Source organism: Microcaecilia unicolor, chromosome 8, assembly GCF_901765095.1.
Source record: "Microcaecilia unicolor chromosome 8, aMicUni1.1, whole genome shotgun sequence".
In the NCBI taxonomy this organism is placed as follows: domain Eukaryota; kingdom Metazoa; phylum Chordata; class Amphibia; order Gymnophiona; family Siphonopidae; genus Microcaecilia; species Microcaecilia unicolor.
The window spans coordinates 27,720,230-27,739,789 of NC_044038.1; the positions used below are offsets into that span (position 1 = coordinate 27,720,230).

A 19,560-nucleotide genomic window follows, 5' to 3' on the forward strand; every position below is an offset into this window, starting at 1 on the left:
AAAGTAATAGGAAACCGCATAAGGAATGGAAAGTCAAATGCAAAGCGCTGATAAGGAAGGCAAAGAGAGACTTTGAAAAGAAGACTGCGTTAGAGGCAAAAACATAATAATAATTTTTTAAGGTATATTAGAAGCAAGAAGCCAGCAAAAGGATCAGTTGGATTGCTAGTTGACTGAGGGATAAAAGGGGCAATCATGGAAGACAAGGCTATAGTGGAGAGATTAAATTAATTCTTTGCTTCGGTCTTCACTGAGGAAGATGTGGAAGAGATACCAATATCAGAAATGGTATTCAGTGCTGTTGAGTCAGAGAAACTGAAACAAATCTCTGTAATGTAATAGAGCAATTTGACAAATTGAAGAGTAGCAAATCACCTGGACCGGGTGGTATACACCCAGAGTACTGATAGAATGAAAAATGAACTTGCAGAGCTATCAATAGTAATATGTAATTTATCTTTAAAATCAAGCATAGTACTGGAACATTGGGGGGGGGGGGGGCACTGGTAGTGGAGGAGTGGCCTAGCAGTTAGAGCACTGATCTTGACAACCAGAGGTGGCCAGTTCAAATCCCACTGCTTCTCCCTCTGATCCTGGGCAAGTCATTTAACCCTCCATTGCCTCAGATACAAACTTAGATCGTAAGCCCTCCAGGTACAGGGGAACACTCAATGTAATTCGCCTTGAGCTACTACCGAAAAGGTGTGAGCAAAATCCAAATAAATAATAATGTTTAAATGGAACTTGAAATTTGTTTTCTTTTTTTTTTGTTATAAAAGTGAGAATTAAAAAAAAAACATTATATTCGTAAATATGTGCAAGTGCTGGAATCAGCACTCAGAGTTGCATACACATTCAAACACACATGTCCTGGAAAGCTATTCTGTGTAGAAATGTGCAATCTAGTGCTTTACAAGTCATAGCCAAAGTATCTTCCCCTCAGCTCCTCGTCCCTTGCTGTTTATTTTATCTATGCATTTCAACTAATTAAGATAAAACTTGCAAGTCCTCCATGCTCGCAGAAGGAAGAAGAAGCAGGTACGAAATCCTCATTAACACCAGCTACAGAACATAGTAACATAGTAGATGACGGCAGAAAAAGATCTGCAAGGTCCATCCAGTCTGCCCAAGAAATGTGCCACTTTTTTGTGTATACATTACCTTGATTTGTACCTGTCTTTTTCAGGGCACAGACCGTACAAGTCTGCCCAGCACTATCCCCGCCTCCCACCGTTGGCTCTGGCACAGACCGTATATGTCTGCCCGGCACTATCCCCGCCTCCCAACCACCAGCCCCGCCTCCCACTACCGGCTCTGTTATCCAATCTCGGCTAAGCTCCTGAGGATCCATTTCTTCTGAACAGGATTCCTTTATGTTTATCCCACGCATGTTTGAATTCCGTTACCGTTTTCATCTCTCCTCATACGTCTTGTAACACAAAGAGACTTGCTGACCTGAACATGTATACTCTGGAGGAAAGAAGAAACAGGGGTGATATGATACAGACGTTCAAATATTTGAAAGGTATTAATCCGCAAAGGAACCTTTTCCAGAGATGGGAAGGCGGTAGAACGAGAGGACATGAAATGAGATTGAAGGGGGGCAGACTCACAAAAAATGTCAGGAAGTATTTTTTCACGGAGAGAGTGGTGGATGCTTGGAATGCCCTCCCGCGGGAGGTGGTGGAGATGAAAATGGTAACGGAATTCAAACATGCGTGGGATAAACATAAAGAGCAAGCTAACTTGTTAACACTCCTCAGATCTGACATTAAAGTCCTGACGTTGGAAAAAAAAAATGGTGTGCTTGACTTTCAAGTCTTGCACACTTCTTTGCATCTGAGTTTCATAGTTTCATTACCATGGGCTTTAAATGAGCTGTGCACTTTTATCAGTGTAAGTGTTGCACACAGGTTGCTCATGCACTAAACTCCTTTCAGCACTGGGCCATCATGGCAGTGCAGAAATTTGTGAACAGAAGATGATCTAAGCACAAAGCCCTTTATTACATCAGTCCCTATATCAATAAACCATTTGAGGGAAGAATTTTATGCACTGAAAAAAAGCTCAGGCAGAAGAAATTAAACGATTTTGTAAAAAAAAGTATCATATGACATATGCTGCCTTTTTAACATAAGGAACAGATACAGCAACACAAACATTTCAACCCCGACCTCTCATGCAGACTGGGCTAGTTGTTTTCCTTGAAGATGGTCATAAATCTGATCACAGGAATGCTGAGCAAACTGTTAGGAACATTTCTACAGAAATAGAAGAGACATCTCTTTGAGAAAACAGCCTGGCGATGCCATAGTCACTGGGATGTGTTTTTAAACAGAGTAAATAAACTAAATTAAAACAGCAGCTCGACCTGTTCACTTAAATCTGAGTAATAGCGTGGAGGAGTGGCCTAGTGGTTAGGGTGGTGGACTTTGGTCCTGAGGAACTGAGTTCAATTCCCACTTCAGGCACAGGCAGCTCCTTGTGACTCTGGGCAAGTCACTTAACCCTCCATTGCCCCACGTAAGCCGCATTGAGCCTGCCATGAGTGGGAAAGCGCAGGGTACAAATGTAACAAAAATAAAATAGATACTATTGGAGATTCTACATGGAATGTTGCTATTCCACTAGCAACATTCCATGTAGAAGGCTGCGTAGGCTTCTGTTTCTGTGAGTCTGACGTCCTGTACCTACTTGCAGGACGTCAGACTCACAGAAGCAGAAGCCTGCGCGGCTACATTGGTGATCTGCAAGGGCCAACTTCTACATGGAATGTTGCTAGTGGAATAGCAACATTCCATGTAGAATCTCAAATAGTAGCAACAGTGGAGGAGTGGCCTAGTGGTTAGGGTGGTGGACTTTGGTCCTGAGGAACTGAGTTTGATTCCTACTTCAGGCACAAGTGACTCTGGGCAAGTCACTTAACCCTCCATTGCCCCATGTAAGCCGCATTGAGCCTGCCATGAGTGGGAAAGCGTGGGGTACAACTGTAACAAAAAAAAAATATATATCCTATAACAGAAATGTGAGACAAATATGAGTAAGAAGCATGTCAGCACAATACAATGAAACATCTTAATAGGCAGCGGAGGGAACATACATACATGTGACAGACCGACAAACAAAATGGGTAAGACACAGGCTCTGGCTATATGTATGTGCACTGCTTTTTAGAAGTCTTTACATTTTTTGTTCATTTTGTTTCACATTTTTATGGCCTATCTAATCTCTCTGTCAGTTTAAGATCCCCAGGCTTCTCATGTTCAAATATTTATATGGTGTTGTTCTATCTTCCTCCCCCTTCTCCTACCCCTCTAACTGGGGGGGCAGCCCCCAAATGCTCCTCAATCGCCATCTTCCATTGATGTCTTCTCAGTAACGTTGCTCAAGATATTCAGGTCAGCAGCAAACTATCTCCCTCACATCTAGTCTCAAAACACATCTTTCCAAAGTAGCTAAACTCCTCTGCGTTCACCCCTTATTTTGTACCGCTGTGAATTGCTGGTACGTGGCCTGGACTAAGGCACCATGGAAATGCAAAAGTGGTAAATATAAAAATGGCCCACACAGCAAATCCAAACTCAGTGTTCAGGAGAACCAGGAAACTAAAGGGCTTCATTTAAATCATATGACAACTGCCACGTGTCACATTTAATCCGTTAAGAGCACTCATACAGTAAGCTCTCTCCTTTCTTCTGAACTGTTTCCAGTAATAACAGCAGCAGTAAAACAAACATTGACTTTATTTCACATAATATTTAAAATCTGAGAGGGGACTGAAAGAACAGAGGACAATGTGCCAGGGCCCTCCTGACAGTCTACATCTAGAGAGGTCTCCAATGCCCTCATGCCTATAATACTTCCCCAACTCAAAGCATTACAATTTCAAGTAAGAGAAATTCTATTTTCTTAAAAATCTTCCGTTGCATCTATGTTAAGATTACCAACTGGATCCAGTCCTGGGTTTATCCCACTGAATGTAGGGACTTCTAATGTCCCCATTGCATGACCTAAGCAAAGCAAGACTGCAAAGTCCATGCGTGCAATGGAGTAAACTCGGGACTGGATTAACCCTGTTGTGTGAATCTGGATCCAGCTGGCAACCTTAATCTGTGTGAGCAATGCTGGGAAAGGGGCTTCTAAGTTACAGTCCTGGATTTCTGCCATTCATCACCTGTAGCACTGATTTCAATGAGTAGAATCAGGGACTACAAATACCACACTGCTTTGGGATGTAAGTTTAAAACCAGGACTGGGCAAAACGTCTCCCTCCTCGAATTGGATAACTTGGCAGCTCCGATATCAGCAGTAGTGAAATGCCAGGAGTTCTGCTATTTCAATGGTTCCTATGGAGCAAAACAAAGGCATTAAAAGGTCCTAATTTTTGTTTTCCATTCCTTTTCTAATAATACCTAACATTCTATTTGCTTTCTTAGCCGCTGCTGCACACTGAGCAGAGGGTTTCAATGTATCATCAATGACGACGCCTAGATCCCTTTCCTGGTCGGTGACTCCTAATGTGGAACCTTGCATTACATAGCTATAATGCAGGTTCCTCTTTCCCACATGCATCACTTTGCACTTGCTCACATTAAACATCATCTGCCATTTAGACGCCCAGTCTCCCAGTCTTGTAAGGTCCTCTTGTAATTTTTCACAATCCTCCCGCAATTTAATGACTTTCAATAACTTTGTGTCATCAGCAAATTAAATTACCTCACTAGTTACTCCCATCTATCTCTAGGTCATTTATAAATATGTTAAAAAGCAGCAGTCCCAGCATAGACCCCTGGGGAACCCCACTCTCTACCCTTCTCCATTGAGAATACTGACCATTTAACCCTACTTTCTGTTTTCTATCTTCTAACCAGTTTTTAAACCACAATAGGACACTGACTCTCCAATTTCCTCTGGAGTCTTTCATGAGGTACTTTGTCAAATGCCCTTTGAAAATCCAGATACACAATATCAACGGCTCACCTTTATCAGCACGTTTATTCACCCCTTCAAAGAAATGTAATAGATTGTTGAGGAGTCAAGATTTCCCTTCACTAAATCCATATTGCCTGAACAGGCAGCCTTCACTCTTGTTCTAGGCGTCAAGTGATCTCTATTATGAGCAATTTTAAATGATCTCATATATGAAGCTCTTGGACTCCAGTGAATCCTTTTTGAATATTCTTCCTACACACATCAATATATTTGATTAATTGAGTAGGTTCCTATTAGCAGTTGATTTTTACAATGGCAAGCAACATGGTATAGAATATTATAGGCAAATAATTTCTAACAGTGCTCAAGTGCATTAGAAACCTGAAAGACCGGTATATCCTGGCCTGTGCTGTAACAGGCATACAAGCTGGCACTGATTTCCTTGTGGATTTTGTCTCTCTCGAATTTCAGGCGTTTCTTTTTCTGTGTTATATGCCAGCACTGTCCCATGATCTTGACTAAGACGTAGCCAGGTTAGTCTCCACAGCTTCAGTACCCTGAGACTTGTTAAAGCAGCGCTTTCACCTAGATATACTGGGCTAAACATGCCACTGAAAGGAGACAACAACGTTCAATAATTTGTTCTGGAGCAATCGTCTGTTGCATTTAGCGAACAACATAAAACAGAGATCGTGGAAAACTTGCACGTGTGTAATGAATTCTCTTCCAATAAACTCAGAGTACTAACCCTCCCCTACCCCCGACAAGAGGGGGAGGGGCTAGTGTATTATTTAAAGAGACAGGAAAAGCAGAAAAAACGTCGGAGGCTCAAGTAAATGCCACGTGCACCGCCTTCAAGCATTGAGCAGCAGCGCTCTCTCGTGTTCAGATTTCGAACTTCAAGCTTCAGAATGGTTACTTATGTTACGGTTTGTTGCATTGCTGGAGATGAAAAACTACGAACTGCTGAACTGCTCCCGGCAGCACTCTTCTACACCCACTATACGCTAGTTATTTTTTTTTTAACTTGATATTAGGGTTACTCAATAACGATCGACCTGACATTTAACAAAGGTCTTAAAAATATATATATATTTCCATAGTAGGCAAAAGAAAAAAAAAAAAAAAGGAAGACTTCGTTTTCCGTCTTCTTCCCAGAAAAAGAAAAAATTCCGATCGATTCAAGAATAAAGTGACATGGCATTATGAAAATGTAGCTATGATCAAACATCAATATAATAATACAAATAAAAGAAGTCTGTATTACTTTCACAATCAATTATACAGTTCTCGATCGCACCAACTCTCGGACGGTAGCGTGGCCGAGTGGTCTAAGGCGCTGGATTTAGGCTCCAGTCATTTCGATGGCGTGGGTTCGAATCCCACCGCTGCCAAATATTTTTTCCCGTGCTTTCTAAATAGATCCCTTTTCTTTTATAGCCCACTAGTCTCATCCCCACTCAGTTGGATGGTTAAAAAAAAAAAAAAATACAATAAGAAAATTGCTAGTTGCTTATTTATGGCTTTTCCTTGTGGCTAAGCAGCGTACATGTAGATTATTGTTTCCTTAAACTACAGCGTCCCATTTCTCCTAAATCCACTAGGGCAGGCTAGTCCTTTGATTTACCAGTTGCACCAATGCTGGTATAGGGTACAGATCCCTTGCTACAAGCCACTGCACATATAGACTACCTCACCTCTTTCACCAAACACAGAATAAGTGACCATAAATAAGCTCCTCAGTACCTCTCCACCTTCATCTCTCCCTACATTCCTCCCGGGAACTCTGTTCACTGGGTAAATCTCTCTTATCTGCACCCTTCTCCTCCACTGCTAAGTTAGCTAACTCCAGACTCTGTTCTTTTTATCTTGCTGCACCATATGCCTGGCATAGACTTCCTGAGCCAGTAGTCAAGCTCCATCGCTGGTCGTCTTCAAATCTAAGCTAAAAGCCCACCTTTTTGATGCTGCTTTTAACTCCTAACCCTTATTCACTTGTTCCGAGCCCTTATTTTACCATCCTCACTTTAATATTCCTTTATCTCTTGTTTGTCCTGTTTGTCTGTCCTAATTAGATTGTAAGCTCTGTCGAGCAGGGACTGTCTCTTCATGTTCAAGTGTACAGCGCTGCGTACGTCTAGTAGAGTTATAGAAATGATAAGTAGAAAGAGAGCAGCACCATTCCCCTATAAAGGGAGTGAAGTCAGCTCAGAGTTGTTTTCCTTTGGTTTCATCTGCTGGAAGAGGGACATACCCCACTCATCTAGATTGGTTTGGCATGGATAAGGAAATAATGTTGTTGTTGTTGTTTTTTTTAATTTAAATTGTATGGAAACTTCTTGTCTCATGTATATCAACATTTTTACAGAGTTTTGTTGTACTGCTTCAGTACAATTTACCTGTTGCAATCCTACTGGTGTATGAGTGCAGAAACTGACCCCTCTATCTACAACAAGGGAAGAGGCCCCAGCTGAAACAGCTATATTTATTTATAGCATTTATATCCCACATTTTCCACCACGGGCAGGCCCAATGTGGCCTTACATCAGTCTGAAAAGGCATACATCAATCCAGCACAAACAATCAAGTACATGGAAGTAGGAGAGATCAGTGAGTAATTACAGAGAAGGGGAAGGGGTAATAGAGTTGATGATGTTGTTAAGATTGTTACAGTTCAGTAGTTATGGATGCAATGGCGGGACTTTTGCGTAAGCTATTCCAAATAAGGTGGTCTTGAGGGTTTTTCTGAAGGTCAGATGATCGGGTGTAGTTTTTACAGATTTAGGTAATCCATTCCACAAACGAGCATGTGAAGTGCACAGCGAAGGCCTTGGAAATGAGAATTGTACCTTTCTGGTGCAGTCATGTCGGTGGTGAAGAAATTTGCTAGTCAACGAGGCCCATAATTCAAAAGTAGCTATGTAGTCAGCAGCAGGCAGGTATGCACTCTTGATGGGAGCAATTGTAGAAAGTCTTTTCTGTGTGTAAAACATGTTTTACACATGGAAAATGGCTAATATAAAATAGTGTTTACACAATTTGGAATGGGCAGATCTGGGGTTGAGGTGCAATACACACAAACATTTTATAAAATAAGCAGGTCCGCATACATAGAATGTATTTACACCTGGTTTGGAGAAGGTATAAACTCGTGAGATAATCTGTGAACTTTTTTGGGTTAGTTTCCAAGAAGCTATGCTAAAAGGCACCTTTAGAAAAAAGGCATAAAACAGGTGCTTTTTTATTTTTACCATTTTACGTTAAGTACACAGTTGTGAAATCAGTGCTGTAGCGAGGGCGGCTGACACCCAGGGCGGGTCGCTGCCGCACACCCCCCCCCCCCCCGGGTGCAGCATGGCGCACCCCCCCTGGAGCGCATTCTTACTGCCATACGAAGGGGGGGGGGCGGGCGGGAACACTGATCCGCCCCGCCCCGAGTGCACATCGCTGGGAGCTGCGTCGGCTCCGCTGGTTCCCTGCTCTCTCTGCCCCGGAACAGGAAGTAACCTGTTCCGGGGCAGAGGGAGCAGGAAACCAGTGGAGCTGACACCCCCCCCCAGCGGCGTGCACCCAGGGCGGAGAGCCCCACCGCCCCCCCTTCCTACGCCACTGTGTGAAATTATCCCTCATAAGGCCAAATGTTATGCAGTTGAAATTGGTTAGGATTAAGGGTGAGCCAGGGAGGAGCAAAAATATACATGGATAGCAGGGATAATTCAGCTGTTATCTTAATAAGCTATCAGCCCCGTTTTAGACAGAACATAGAAATCAGAATTGAGATGCCCAGGTCAGGACATTTCTATTTATTAAGTTTAGTAGTAGTTAAGAACAGGATCTACCAGCATAGACGTTTTGAATGAACATTTATGCACCAGCAAGAATCTAAAGCCACAACAGAGGCAAATCAACAACACACACATCTTAAGTATTGGCAATTACATACGTGGTTTTTTTCAGAATGCAGACATGTACATGCTGATCCTTAAGATACAAACTTTTTTTTTTTTTTTACATTTGTACCCTGCGCTTTCCCACTCATGGCAGGCTCAATGCAGCTTACATATTGTATACAGGTACTTATTTGTACCTGGGGCAATGGAGGGTTAAGTGAGTTGCCCAGTCACAAGGAGCTGCCTGTGTCTGAAGTGGGAATTGAACTCAGTTCCTCAGGACCAAAGTCCACCACCCTAACCACTAGGCCACTCCTCCACTGTTGCTACTATTTGAGATTCTACATGGAATGTTGCTAGCAACATTCCATGTAGAAGTTGGCCCTTGCAGATCACCAATGTGGCCGCGCAGGCTTCTGCTTCTATGAGTCTGACGTCCTGCACGTCAGACTCACAGAAACAGAAGCCTGCGCAGCCTTCTACATGGAATGTTGCTAGTGGAATAGCAACATTCTATGTAGAATCTCCAATAGTAGCAACATTCCATGTAGATAGTATCTATTTTATTTTTGTTACATTTGTACCCTGCGCTTTCCCACTCATGGCAGGCTCAATGCGGCTTACATGGGGCAATGGAGGGTTAAGTGACTTGCCCAGAGTCACAAGGAGCTGCCTGTGCCTGTAGTGGGAATCGAACTCAGTTCCTCAGGACCAAAGTCCACCACCCTAACCACTAGGCCACTCCTCCACTTCTTCCATTTGGGAAACCTACATGTCTAAATGCTCCCACAATCAATTTTAGAGGGGAAAAAAAACAAACTAGAGGGTTAAGGGGGGCGACTTTCCCTAATCCTTCCTATACAGTGCTCCCAAAATGAGCACATATACAAAACCTGTATGTACCCAGGAGCAGCTGGAATAGGTAGCTTTTGAATCCACTTTAGTTCCGCCCACAGCCCACCTCCTTGCCATATACATGTAGTTCAGATTTACATATATAAACCTGATTTTCTAAGATTAGGTCATCTACATCTAGTCAGGGTATACAATTAAATGCTGATATTTACACATTTAGGGTCAGCTCACACCTTTTCAGTAGGAGCTCAAGGTGAGTTACATTCAGGTACACAAAGTATATTTCTGTTCATGGAGAGCTTAAAATCTAAGTTTGTACCTCTATAGCGTGTCCAATCAGTGGCTGCACTTATATGTCTATCATGTATAACTTTATACAGATAGTTTGACTATATACAGTTATATGTATATCCCCTCACTGAAAAATTACCTCTGTTCAGAACAAAAACAATTAAAATAATAATGAATATTAGGAGGAAGAACTATATTAAAACATATCTGTTGAGCTCATAAGGATGAAGGTTTATTATGGAACTGAAACATATATATTAATTAATTTGCACAGAGTGACTAGCAATTTTAATAATTTTTCTATCCTAAACTTATTAGGCTAAATACCATCTTGATAAATCACAATTGTGAATGTCTAGGATAGCAAGACCTATTGTATTAACTTATTTTGAAAAATAAAGTTCATTTAATTTTACAAATAAATTCCTTTAGCACAGTACAGAGGTATATTAACAGTGATATCTGCAGGATCCTGACGAGTGAAGAAGTTAGGAATTTACATCACCTTGACAAAGCAAGATCCACTCAAAATACCTTTTCTGGTCTGGCCCAGTGGTTCAATAGCGAATCTGAGTTTGATTCCCAAGCCAGGTCATTCGCTCCCAGGATGAGCAAAGGCCAGGGCTGCTGCTGCTCCTGAGGGCAGGGAAAAGTCCAAGCACTAAGCAGTGGCCAGACTTAGGGTTCTAGAAGGAGCCTTGGGGTCATGGACCCTGGCCAAGGACCGCTGCTGTAACAACTCAGCTAAGTGAGTTGGCAGACGATAATAATGGGATTAATATCCAAGTCGTTATGAAGTAAGGTCCATGAGGCCACAGCACAACAGAAACCAGTTTTGATTGAGATAGAAGCCCAAAAATGCTGGAGGAAGCTTGTTGGGCCCGAAAGCCCCAGAACATTTTCCAATATTTGAGGAACTCATAAGTCATCACAGTCACTTTTTTTTCCTCTGTCTTCTTCACTTTGGTGCTGATTTCAGAATTATCGCATTTCTATTCACAAAAAAAGCACTGGAACTGAAAACGGAAGTTTACAAATATCGTAGCATATTAATCAATGTCAGCTTCAGCTTTGGTGAAAATGCTATTTCTTGGCGTGACTGTGAATTGATCTGATGAAAGTTATTTTTTTGGCTGTTGCCCTTCAAAAATTCTCAGCTTGGAACATTCTCCGCAGTAATCTTATTTGCTTGCCCTGTTAAAACCAAACATTAGAATAAAGAGTACGAAAAATATACATTCTTACTACTACATAAAGCCAATCAAGACAACTTTAGTTATAATTATATTCATCTATTATTTAATCAAACATTTAAACTGATAAAGGGCCTCTTTCATTAAGCTGCGCTAGCGGCTCCTGGCGCAGCAAAGCCGACAAAACTCATTCCCTTTGAACAGGCTCCGTCAGCACTGCCGCGTGGCTTGATCATCTTTATGAAAAGCTTCACCCAAGGTGGTGTAGAAAATCTGTTCAAGACATCAGCTGACTGCTTCTCATTACCACAACAGACTCACAGAAACAGAAGCCTGCGCAGCCTTCTACATGGAATGTTGCTAGCAACATTCCATGTAGAATTTCCAATAGTAGCAACATTCCATGTAGAATCTCCAATAGTATCTATTTTATTTTTGTTACATTTGTACCCTGCGCTTTCCCACTCATGGCAGGCTCAATGCGGCTTACATGGGGCATGGAGGGTTAAGTGACTTGCCCAGGGTCACAAGGAGATGCCTGTGCCTGAAGTGGGAATCAAACTCAGTTCCTCAGTTCCCCAGGACCAAAGTCCACCACCCTAACCACTAGGCCACTCCTCCACTGTTGCTACTATTTGAGATTCTACATGGAATGTTGCTGTTCCACTAGCAACAGTCCATGTAGAAGGAAGTCGGCCCTTGCAGATCACCAATGTGGCCGCGCAGGCTTCTGCTTCTGTGAGTCTGACGTCCTGCACGTACATGCAGGACGTCAGACTCACAGAAACAGAAGCCTGCGCAGCCTTCTACATGGAATGTTGCTAGCAACATTCCATGTAGAATTTCCAATAGTAGCAACATTCCATGTAGAATCTCCAATAGTAGCAACATGCCATGTAGAATCTCCAATAGTATCTATTTTATTTTTGTTACATTTGTACCCTGCGCTTTCCCACTCATGGCAGGCTCAATGCGGCTTACATGGGGCAATGGAGGGTTAAGTGGCTTGCCCAGAGTCACTTATGTATCACTTATCACCTGCTGCTCATTGATATTTTGCTCTAGATTTCTCCAGGTACACTACCTTGATGGTTTAATTGGAAAGGCAGTTAATGTAATTAAACAAATATATGCATATAAATAGTGAATTTAGAAGGGGTGTTTCTAATATACAGCGATGGTACGATGCAGGGATTTAAACATAGGAAAAGGAGGTACATGCTCTGGATAGGCCCTCAGAATACATCTGTATTTTACAATGTCAATATACAAATATCTTGGAAATTGTATCCACTAGGGTTTACATCTGCTCACAGTCACACATAAGTAACCCCAATGAAGTTTGCTTTTCAGACCTGGGACTCGGAGGTTTCTGACAGGTAAATCCATTACTCCTGGGGCCACGTGACTTTTTTTTAGAGAAAGGCTCCATAAATTCCATGTGCACATCTAAAAAATTTGCTACTTGAACCAGGGCTACCAAGAGGGTCCAATTCTTGAGGAGGAGATTTTAGTACACACCCCTTTCTTGATGGATTTGCATTGGCTGCCTATAAAGGCATGTGTTGATTTTAAATTAGCTTGTTTGGTTGTTAAAATGTTACAAGGTGCAACCTTTTCTTACCTTGCCCAGATTCTTGTCCCTTCAGCCACTAAATGTTCATTCTGCATGTCAACCCTATTTACTTTGAAGTATCCGACGAATAAAGAGGTTTGTTTTAAAAGTATTTTAGATAACGCTTTTAAGTTTCAAGGAACAAAGGTGTGGAAGATGTTACCTTCATATATTTCTTTTCATAAGTTGTTAAAATCTTATCTAATTTTGAGATAGTTTTAGAATTTAATATACATTGTTGAATGGAAATCATTGTAATTCTCAGCTAATTATGTTGACTTCTTTTTGAATTTCGCTCTGCTCAGACTCCTTTTGGAAAGGAGCAGAATATAAACGTATGAAACAGAATGGTCTGGAACACCACTGCTCACACGGCCAACAGGAAGATGATGGAGTGGGGAGCTAAGTGTTAAAGTACCTGAATATACTTCCAAAGTACTTATTTATTTATTGCATTTGTATCCCACCTCTTTGCAGGCTCAATGTGGCTTACAATTCATCATGGATACTGGAAGTAGAAGAGAATATACATTTGGTTTTACAGAGGGTTTTGGGTTACATGGTAGTGAAATACATGATAGTGTTAAAGCAAAAGACGATATAAGACATTTCTGGATATATTAAAGATTATACAGTTACACGTGCTGATCTTTGTGATATATCTTGTCGAAGAGATAGGTTTTCAGTAGCTTTCGGAAACTGGTCAGTTCATAGACCGTTTTCAGGTTGCGTGGTAACGCGTTCCAGAGCTGCGTGCTCACATAGGAAAAGGTAAATGCGTGCATTGATTTGTATTTCAGACCTTTGCACTTGGGAGGATGAAGATTAAGGAATGTGCGAGAAGATTTTTTGCGTTCCCGGGTGGTAGTTCTATTAGGTGTGACATGTAGGCTGGGGCGTCACCATGGATGATTTTATGGACTAGGGTACAAAGTTTGAACGTGATGCGTTCTTTAAGTGGGAGCCAGTGGAGTTTTTCTTGTAGGGGCTTCGCGCTTTCGTATTTTGATTTGCCGAATATTAGTCTGGCTGCCGTGTACTGCAAATATTGTTCTGTTTAATATCTTATTTTGGTGCATAATTCCTGGAGTGTATTCAGTGTGCATATTACTATCAGTAACAGAGGTACTGAGAGGGGAAGACAGCTAGTATAGCTGCAGAAAAGCTACACAATGAAAGACTCTTCCTTTACTGTTCAAAAGTGCATCACTCTCTCTTTACTGACAACACAGGTGTCACTCCCGCATCCCAAGGATTTTACTTGCTTCATTCCATTCTGCCTTGCCCCATAAACCAACCTAGCCCCACCCCACTTTAGCCTCCCCAAGCAGCTATCATCGACTGCCTTTGTGCATATGTTACGGCCATTTATAAAATCACAGCATATAAATGTATGCAGCACTGCCTATATCTATATGTTCCCACCGAGATGCCACTCTTTTTTGTGTATTATGTTTATAAAATAACTCTCCCTATTGTGTGTGGAGCGAAATGTACAGGTATGTCTTTGGCAGCATTATGGGCCTTCCTATATAATAATTCTCACCTCCAACGTTCTATGCTTGGGACCGTGGCTCCCTGGCTGCAAGTGGTCTGCGAGGCAGACACGCACGGATGTCACTGACGTCAACACAGCTGATTCCAAGGCAAGGGGAGGAGTAGGGAAACACGTGCAGCGTGTTTCCCTACTCCTCCTACTGCCTCGGAATCAGCTGTCACCCCCCCGCGCTACGCCCCCCTCGAAACCCACCCCCTCCCGCGAACCTGTCGATCCCCCCCCCGGAACGCCGAAAACCGCACCCCCCCCCCCCCCCCGCTGCTGTTGTGCACTACCTTCGGGTGGGTTCCTCAATCATCTTCTCAGAAAGTTTAACTCCGTGCGTCTGACGCCAGACGCAGTCAGAGGAACTTCCAGACAAGATGATTGAAGAACCTACGGGAAGGGAAGAACAACACGGCGGCGGTGGCGGCAGTTTTCGCTCGCACGGGGGGGGGGGAACGACAGGCTCGCGGAAGGGGGGGTTCGAGGGGGGGAGGGGGGAAATTGCCTGCCTAAGGCCCGTTTCCTTGCCTACAGAAACGGGCCTTTTTAACTAGTATTCTATAAAGGGTATGCTTCTAAATTTACGCTCCTAAAATTTATGCACCTAATTTATGAGCATAATTTACTCTCCTAAATTACAAGCATAATCTATTTTGGAGCATAGAGTATGCTCCTAATTTAGGAACATAAAATTAGGAGCATAACGTTTATAGAATAAGGCCCTATAATGTCTTTCATAAAAGATGCAGCATCCCCCAAGACTTCTATAAAATATTAGTGCAGTTGTAAATGGCAGATTTAAATGCCCATTTCCCCATCTACACGACCCATACTAAGGTATTCTCTATATCATACAGTTAACTTGGGTGAAAGAAGATTTCAATCTAGGCAAACAGTATTGAACACTTTGAAAAATGTTTTTTTTAATTTTAGTGTTTCCATTAGCACAATCTGAAATCAATAAACATTCTTCATACCTGAGAGATCACTTCCTTCAAGTGCAATGTCCTTTGAGTATAGTTTCATTTGTTTTTCTAATAGCAATGACCTAGATGAAGGTAAGTAACAAACGAAACCACCTCATTAACCTTTGACAGAAAAGAACACTTATTTCTCATGTGCCATCGCACCATTATCCAAAAATAAAATAAATAACACACACATTTATCGCTATAAAATGAACTCAAACCAGAGAGCAGTAAGGAAAACTTTATTGACTAAATTGAAAAAGATGAATTACAATATTAGATTGAATCAGAATACCTTTCATCTGCCCAGCATCCCAGGCTATGCAGATCTATTTCCCCTTGTTGACTGAGGGACAAAGATGGAAAGTTTTCTCCATGTCTGAAGGAAATTTTGGCACTATTATGTACTAAGAAGGGTCACTGATGCAGCAAGATTTTTTCATTGAACTGAAGTGCCCAGACTCCCACCAAGAACTCAAACATCACTTCTACCTCAAAAGGAACCTCTTGGGGTAAACTTACGTATGTGAAGGTTGGGGGACCCACCAGGAGCAGGGAGCTTTTAAACAGGGGTGCGGGTTTCAATGGGTGCAAGGCTTAGCAGTAGAACAGACATTTTATACATTTCTCACTACAGCTGGGCCTCTATGGGCCCTGCCCCCAAATCCTTGGTTGGGCCATGGGGGGAAGCCCATTAACTTAAAGCCACTGGCACACAAAAGGGCCAGCTGCAGGGACTTATACCCTAACGCTGTCTATTAAAATGTTCTATTACATATTATGTTGACATTGTAAGTAGTATACAATGCCATACTTTACTTTGTTATCTGAATATTTTTACTGCTGTAATTGTCTATTGCTTATGTTTGATTTATTCTTACTGTACACTGCCTTGAGTGAATTATTTCAAAAAGGCGGTAAATAAATCCTAATAAGTAAATAAATAAATAAATAAATAAATAAATAAATAACACTACTTCAATTAATTGTAGTTCTCTTTTCTTGTGAAAATGTGCTTGTGAAGCACTTTTAAAAATCTGTTTCACAACATTTAACATTAACACAAAAGTTTAAAGTGTCCAGATTTCTGCAAAATATTGCTCATAATTGGCTTCATCAGTCTTTAGTGTAAAAGCATTGAACTATTTGAATATTTTAATATGCAAAGACAGTGGCATAGCCATGAATTTTTTACAGGGGGTGCATCTCCCGTACCTCCAACCCTGGTACCTTAAAATCACCTCCATTCCAGTTTTTGCTCGGGTAGCGGCACTCACAGGCTGCCTGTGGCCTGCACCAGGACTTTCTCTCTGAACCGTTCCACTCCTTCTGATGCAACTTCCTGTTTTGTGAAGGACAGGCCAGTTCAGAGAGAACGTCCTGGTGCAGGCAGCCTATCAGTGCTGTTACCTGGGCGCAGACTGGAACAGAGATGATTTTAAGGCATGGCTGGGGGCACGGGTCTGACAGGGGGTGCGTATGCAAAACCTTGAATAAATATGCCACTGTGCAAAGGTGTTTTTTGCAAAAAACAAACAAACAAACAACACTTCAGTTCAGTACATCACAGTGGCGTAGCCAAGGGTGGGCTTGGGTGGGCCCAGGCCCACCCACTTTGGGTTCAGGCCCACCCAGTAGCAGCATACCTATGATGTGGCTGGCAGGGATCCCCAAGCCCCACCAGCCGAAAATTCCCAACAAGTGTCCCTCCTGCATACCTTGTAAGTAGCAGATCTTCACCTGCAGTGAGCAGTGACATACATACTGCTTGCACCGGCCCCACAGCCTTCCCTCTGATGTATTTCTGCCTAGGCGGAAACAGGAAGTTGCTTCAGAGGGAAGGGTGTGGGGCCAACATGAGCAGTGTGTATTAGTTGCTGCTCGCTGCTGGTGAAAATCTGCTATTTAAAAGGTATACAGGAGAGGGGGGATGTTTGAGAGACCATATGGCATGCAGGCAAGAGGAGAGACCAAATCACCTTTGGGACGGGGCGAGGTTCTTCTGCCCACCCATCTTGGGCCCAGGCCCACCCAAAATTGGGTGTCTGGCTACGCCCCTGGTACATCAGTACTAAAATTATGTGCCTAAACCGTTTGAAAATCAGCCTCTTCATGACTGGCTGCTTAATGTGACCACCATAGAGCTGGAAGCAAAAATAAAAATGATTAGACAAGATTTGTGAACAAATACTGCAGAAAGGTACCCACTGAAAGGATCTGGCTTGTGTTAGGAAGCATCTAGCTTTTGTTATTTCCTTAGTGAGTTTCTTTAGGTCATCCCCTTCAAATAATGGAAGAACTGGATCCTTTAAAGACAAGAGAAACAAATATTTCTTAACATTTAATTTATAGGCATCATTGCCCAGATCAAACCACAGAACACATTTCAATTAATGAAAGAACTGTTTTGATCGAACACCTGCCAGTTAACACAAAATTTTATAAAGAAGCATCTATTTTGATGATCCTCTATAAAGAAATACTAGTGTAACTGGATACATACATGTCTGTAGGTTTAGGTGCGAGGCCTTACGCCAATTATAGAGCTGATGTAAATATTTGGCCTACATTCAGGAGATATACACATAATTTTTAGTATATAGGAGCTCATTTTCAAAGCACATAGACTTACAAAGTTCCATAGTAACCTATGGAACTTTGTAAGTCGAACTGCTTTGAAAATATGCCTCGTGGAGGGGCATAATTGAACAAAAACGTCTATCTCCATGGGCGTTTATCTCCGAGAACGGGTCCGTGAAGGGGCGGACCGAACCGTATTTTCGAAAAAAATAGACGTCCATGTTTTATTCGACAATTTGTGAGCTGGGCGTTTTTGTTTTTCAGTGATAATGGAAAATGAAAGCGCCCAGCTCAAAAACGAATAAATGCAAGGCATTTGTTCGTGGGAGGGGCCAGGAGTCGTAGTGCACTGGTCCCCCTCACATACCAGGACACCAACCGGGCACCCTAGGGGGCACTTTTACAAAAACAAAAAAAAAAGGTAAAAGAGCTCCCAGGTGCATAGCACCCTTCCCTTGGGTGTTGAGCCCCTCAAATCCTCCTCAAAACCCACCACCCACAAGACTACACCATTACTATAGCCCTAAGGGGTGAAGGGGGGCATCTACATGTGGGTACAGTGGGTTTGGGGGCGGTTTGGAGGGCTCCCATTTACCAGCACAAGTGTAACAGGTGGGGGGGGGGGGAATGGGCCTGGGTCCACCTGCCTGAAGTCCACTGCACCCCCTAATAACTGCTCCAGTGACCTGCATACTGCTGCCAGGGAGGTGGGTATGACATTTGAGGGTGAAAATAAAAAGTTGTGAAACGGCATATTTTGTGGTGGGAGGGAGTTTGTGACCACTGGGGGAGTCAGGGGAGGTCATCCCCGATTCCCTCTGGGGGTAATCTGGTCATTTAGGGCACTTTTTGGGGCCTTATTCGTGGAAAAACAGGGTCCAGGAAAAGTGCCCTAAATTCTCGCTAAAAACGCATATTTTTCTTCCATTATCGGCGAAAGGCGCCTATCTCTGATCGCCCGATAACCACGCCCCAGTTCCGCCTTCACCACGCCTTCGACACGCCCCCATCAACTTTGTCCGCATCCGCGACGGAGTGCAGTTGAAAACGTCCAAATTCGGCTTTCGATTATACCGCTTTATTCGTTTTTGTGAGATAAACGTCTATCTCCCGATTTGGGTCGCAATATAGGCGTTTTTCTTTTTCAATTATAAGCTGGATAGTATTCTAAAGGTTAATTTAATTTAATTCCAGCATTTATATCCTGCTTAACCATAAGGTTCAAAGTGGGTTACAATAAGATAAAATACAGTCCTACAGTTAAAAAAAAAAACCCAACTCATATTAAATCAGTTTAAACATACATAAGAACATCAAATCAATAAGACAAATACTTTTGGAATAACCAAGGCTTCAAAGCTTGCTAAAAATGCACATAATCAGTTACATTCATTTATTTTAAATATTTATAACCCATTCTAATGTTGTGATTCTAGATGGGGTACAAAAATTAAAACATACATAATAGCAAACAAATGAAATTACATAATATACAAAAACTAAAACAAATCAGTAAGCCTCCATATATAATTGACAGCCTGTGTCATAATAAAAGAGCATTTTACTTTATTTTATTATATGATTAACTTTAACAAGCAGAAAGTTTGAGCAAACAAATAAGCTTTCAACTGTTTTCTAAATTGTAATAATGAGCTACTGCAACACAACTTAAAATTAACTAGTCTCACAAACG

General features: G+C 42.1%; 1 protein-coding gene and 1 non-coding gene across 3 annotated transcripts in view; one reads left to right on the top strand and one right to left on the bottom strand.

Moving 5' to 3' along the window:
• Window positions 1-6,244: 6,244 nt before the first annotated feature.
• Window positions 6,245-6,326, top strand: TRNAL-UAG. Its single transcript has one exon. It is a non-coding gene; the product is annotated as a tRNA-Leu (tRNA).
• A 3,220-nt stretch (window positions 6,327-9,546) lies between these two features.
• Window positions 9,547-19,560, bottom strand: part of VWA3A (von Willebrand factor A domain containing 3A) — a 92,158-nt gene continuing 82,144 nt past the window's right edge. The window contains exons 32-34 of one of the 2 annotated variants that reach the window (XM_030213162.1): window positions 17,496-17,593; window positions 15,297-15,367; window positions 9,547-11,162 (exon numbers count right to left, since the gene is read on the bottom strand). In XM_030213162.1, coding sequence (XP_030069022.1) covers window positions 11,122-11,162; window positions 15,297-15,367; window positions 17,496-17,593 — 210 coding nt within the window. In that variant the 3' untranslated portion in view covers window positions 9,547-11,121. Of the gene's footprint in view, window positions 11,163-15,296; window positions 15,368-17,495; window positions 17,594-19,560 lie in introns of those variants that run through there. The other variant, XR_003943212.1, reaches the window with a different exon arrangement.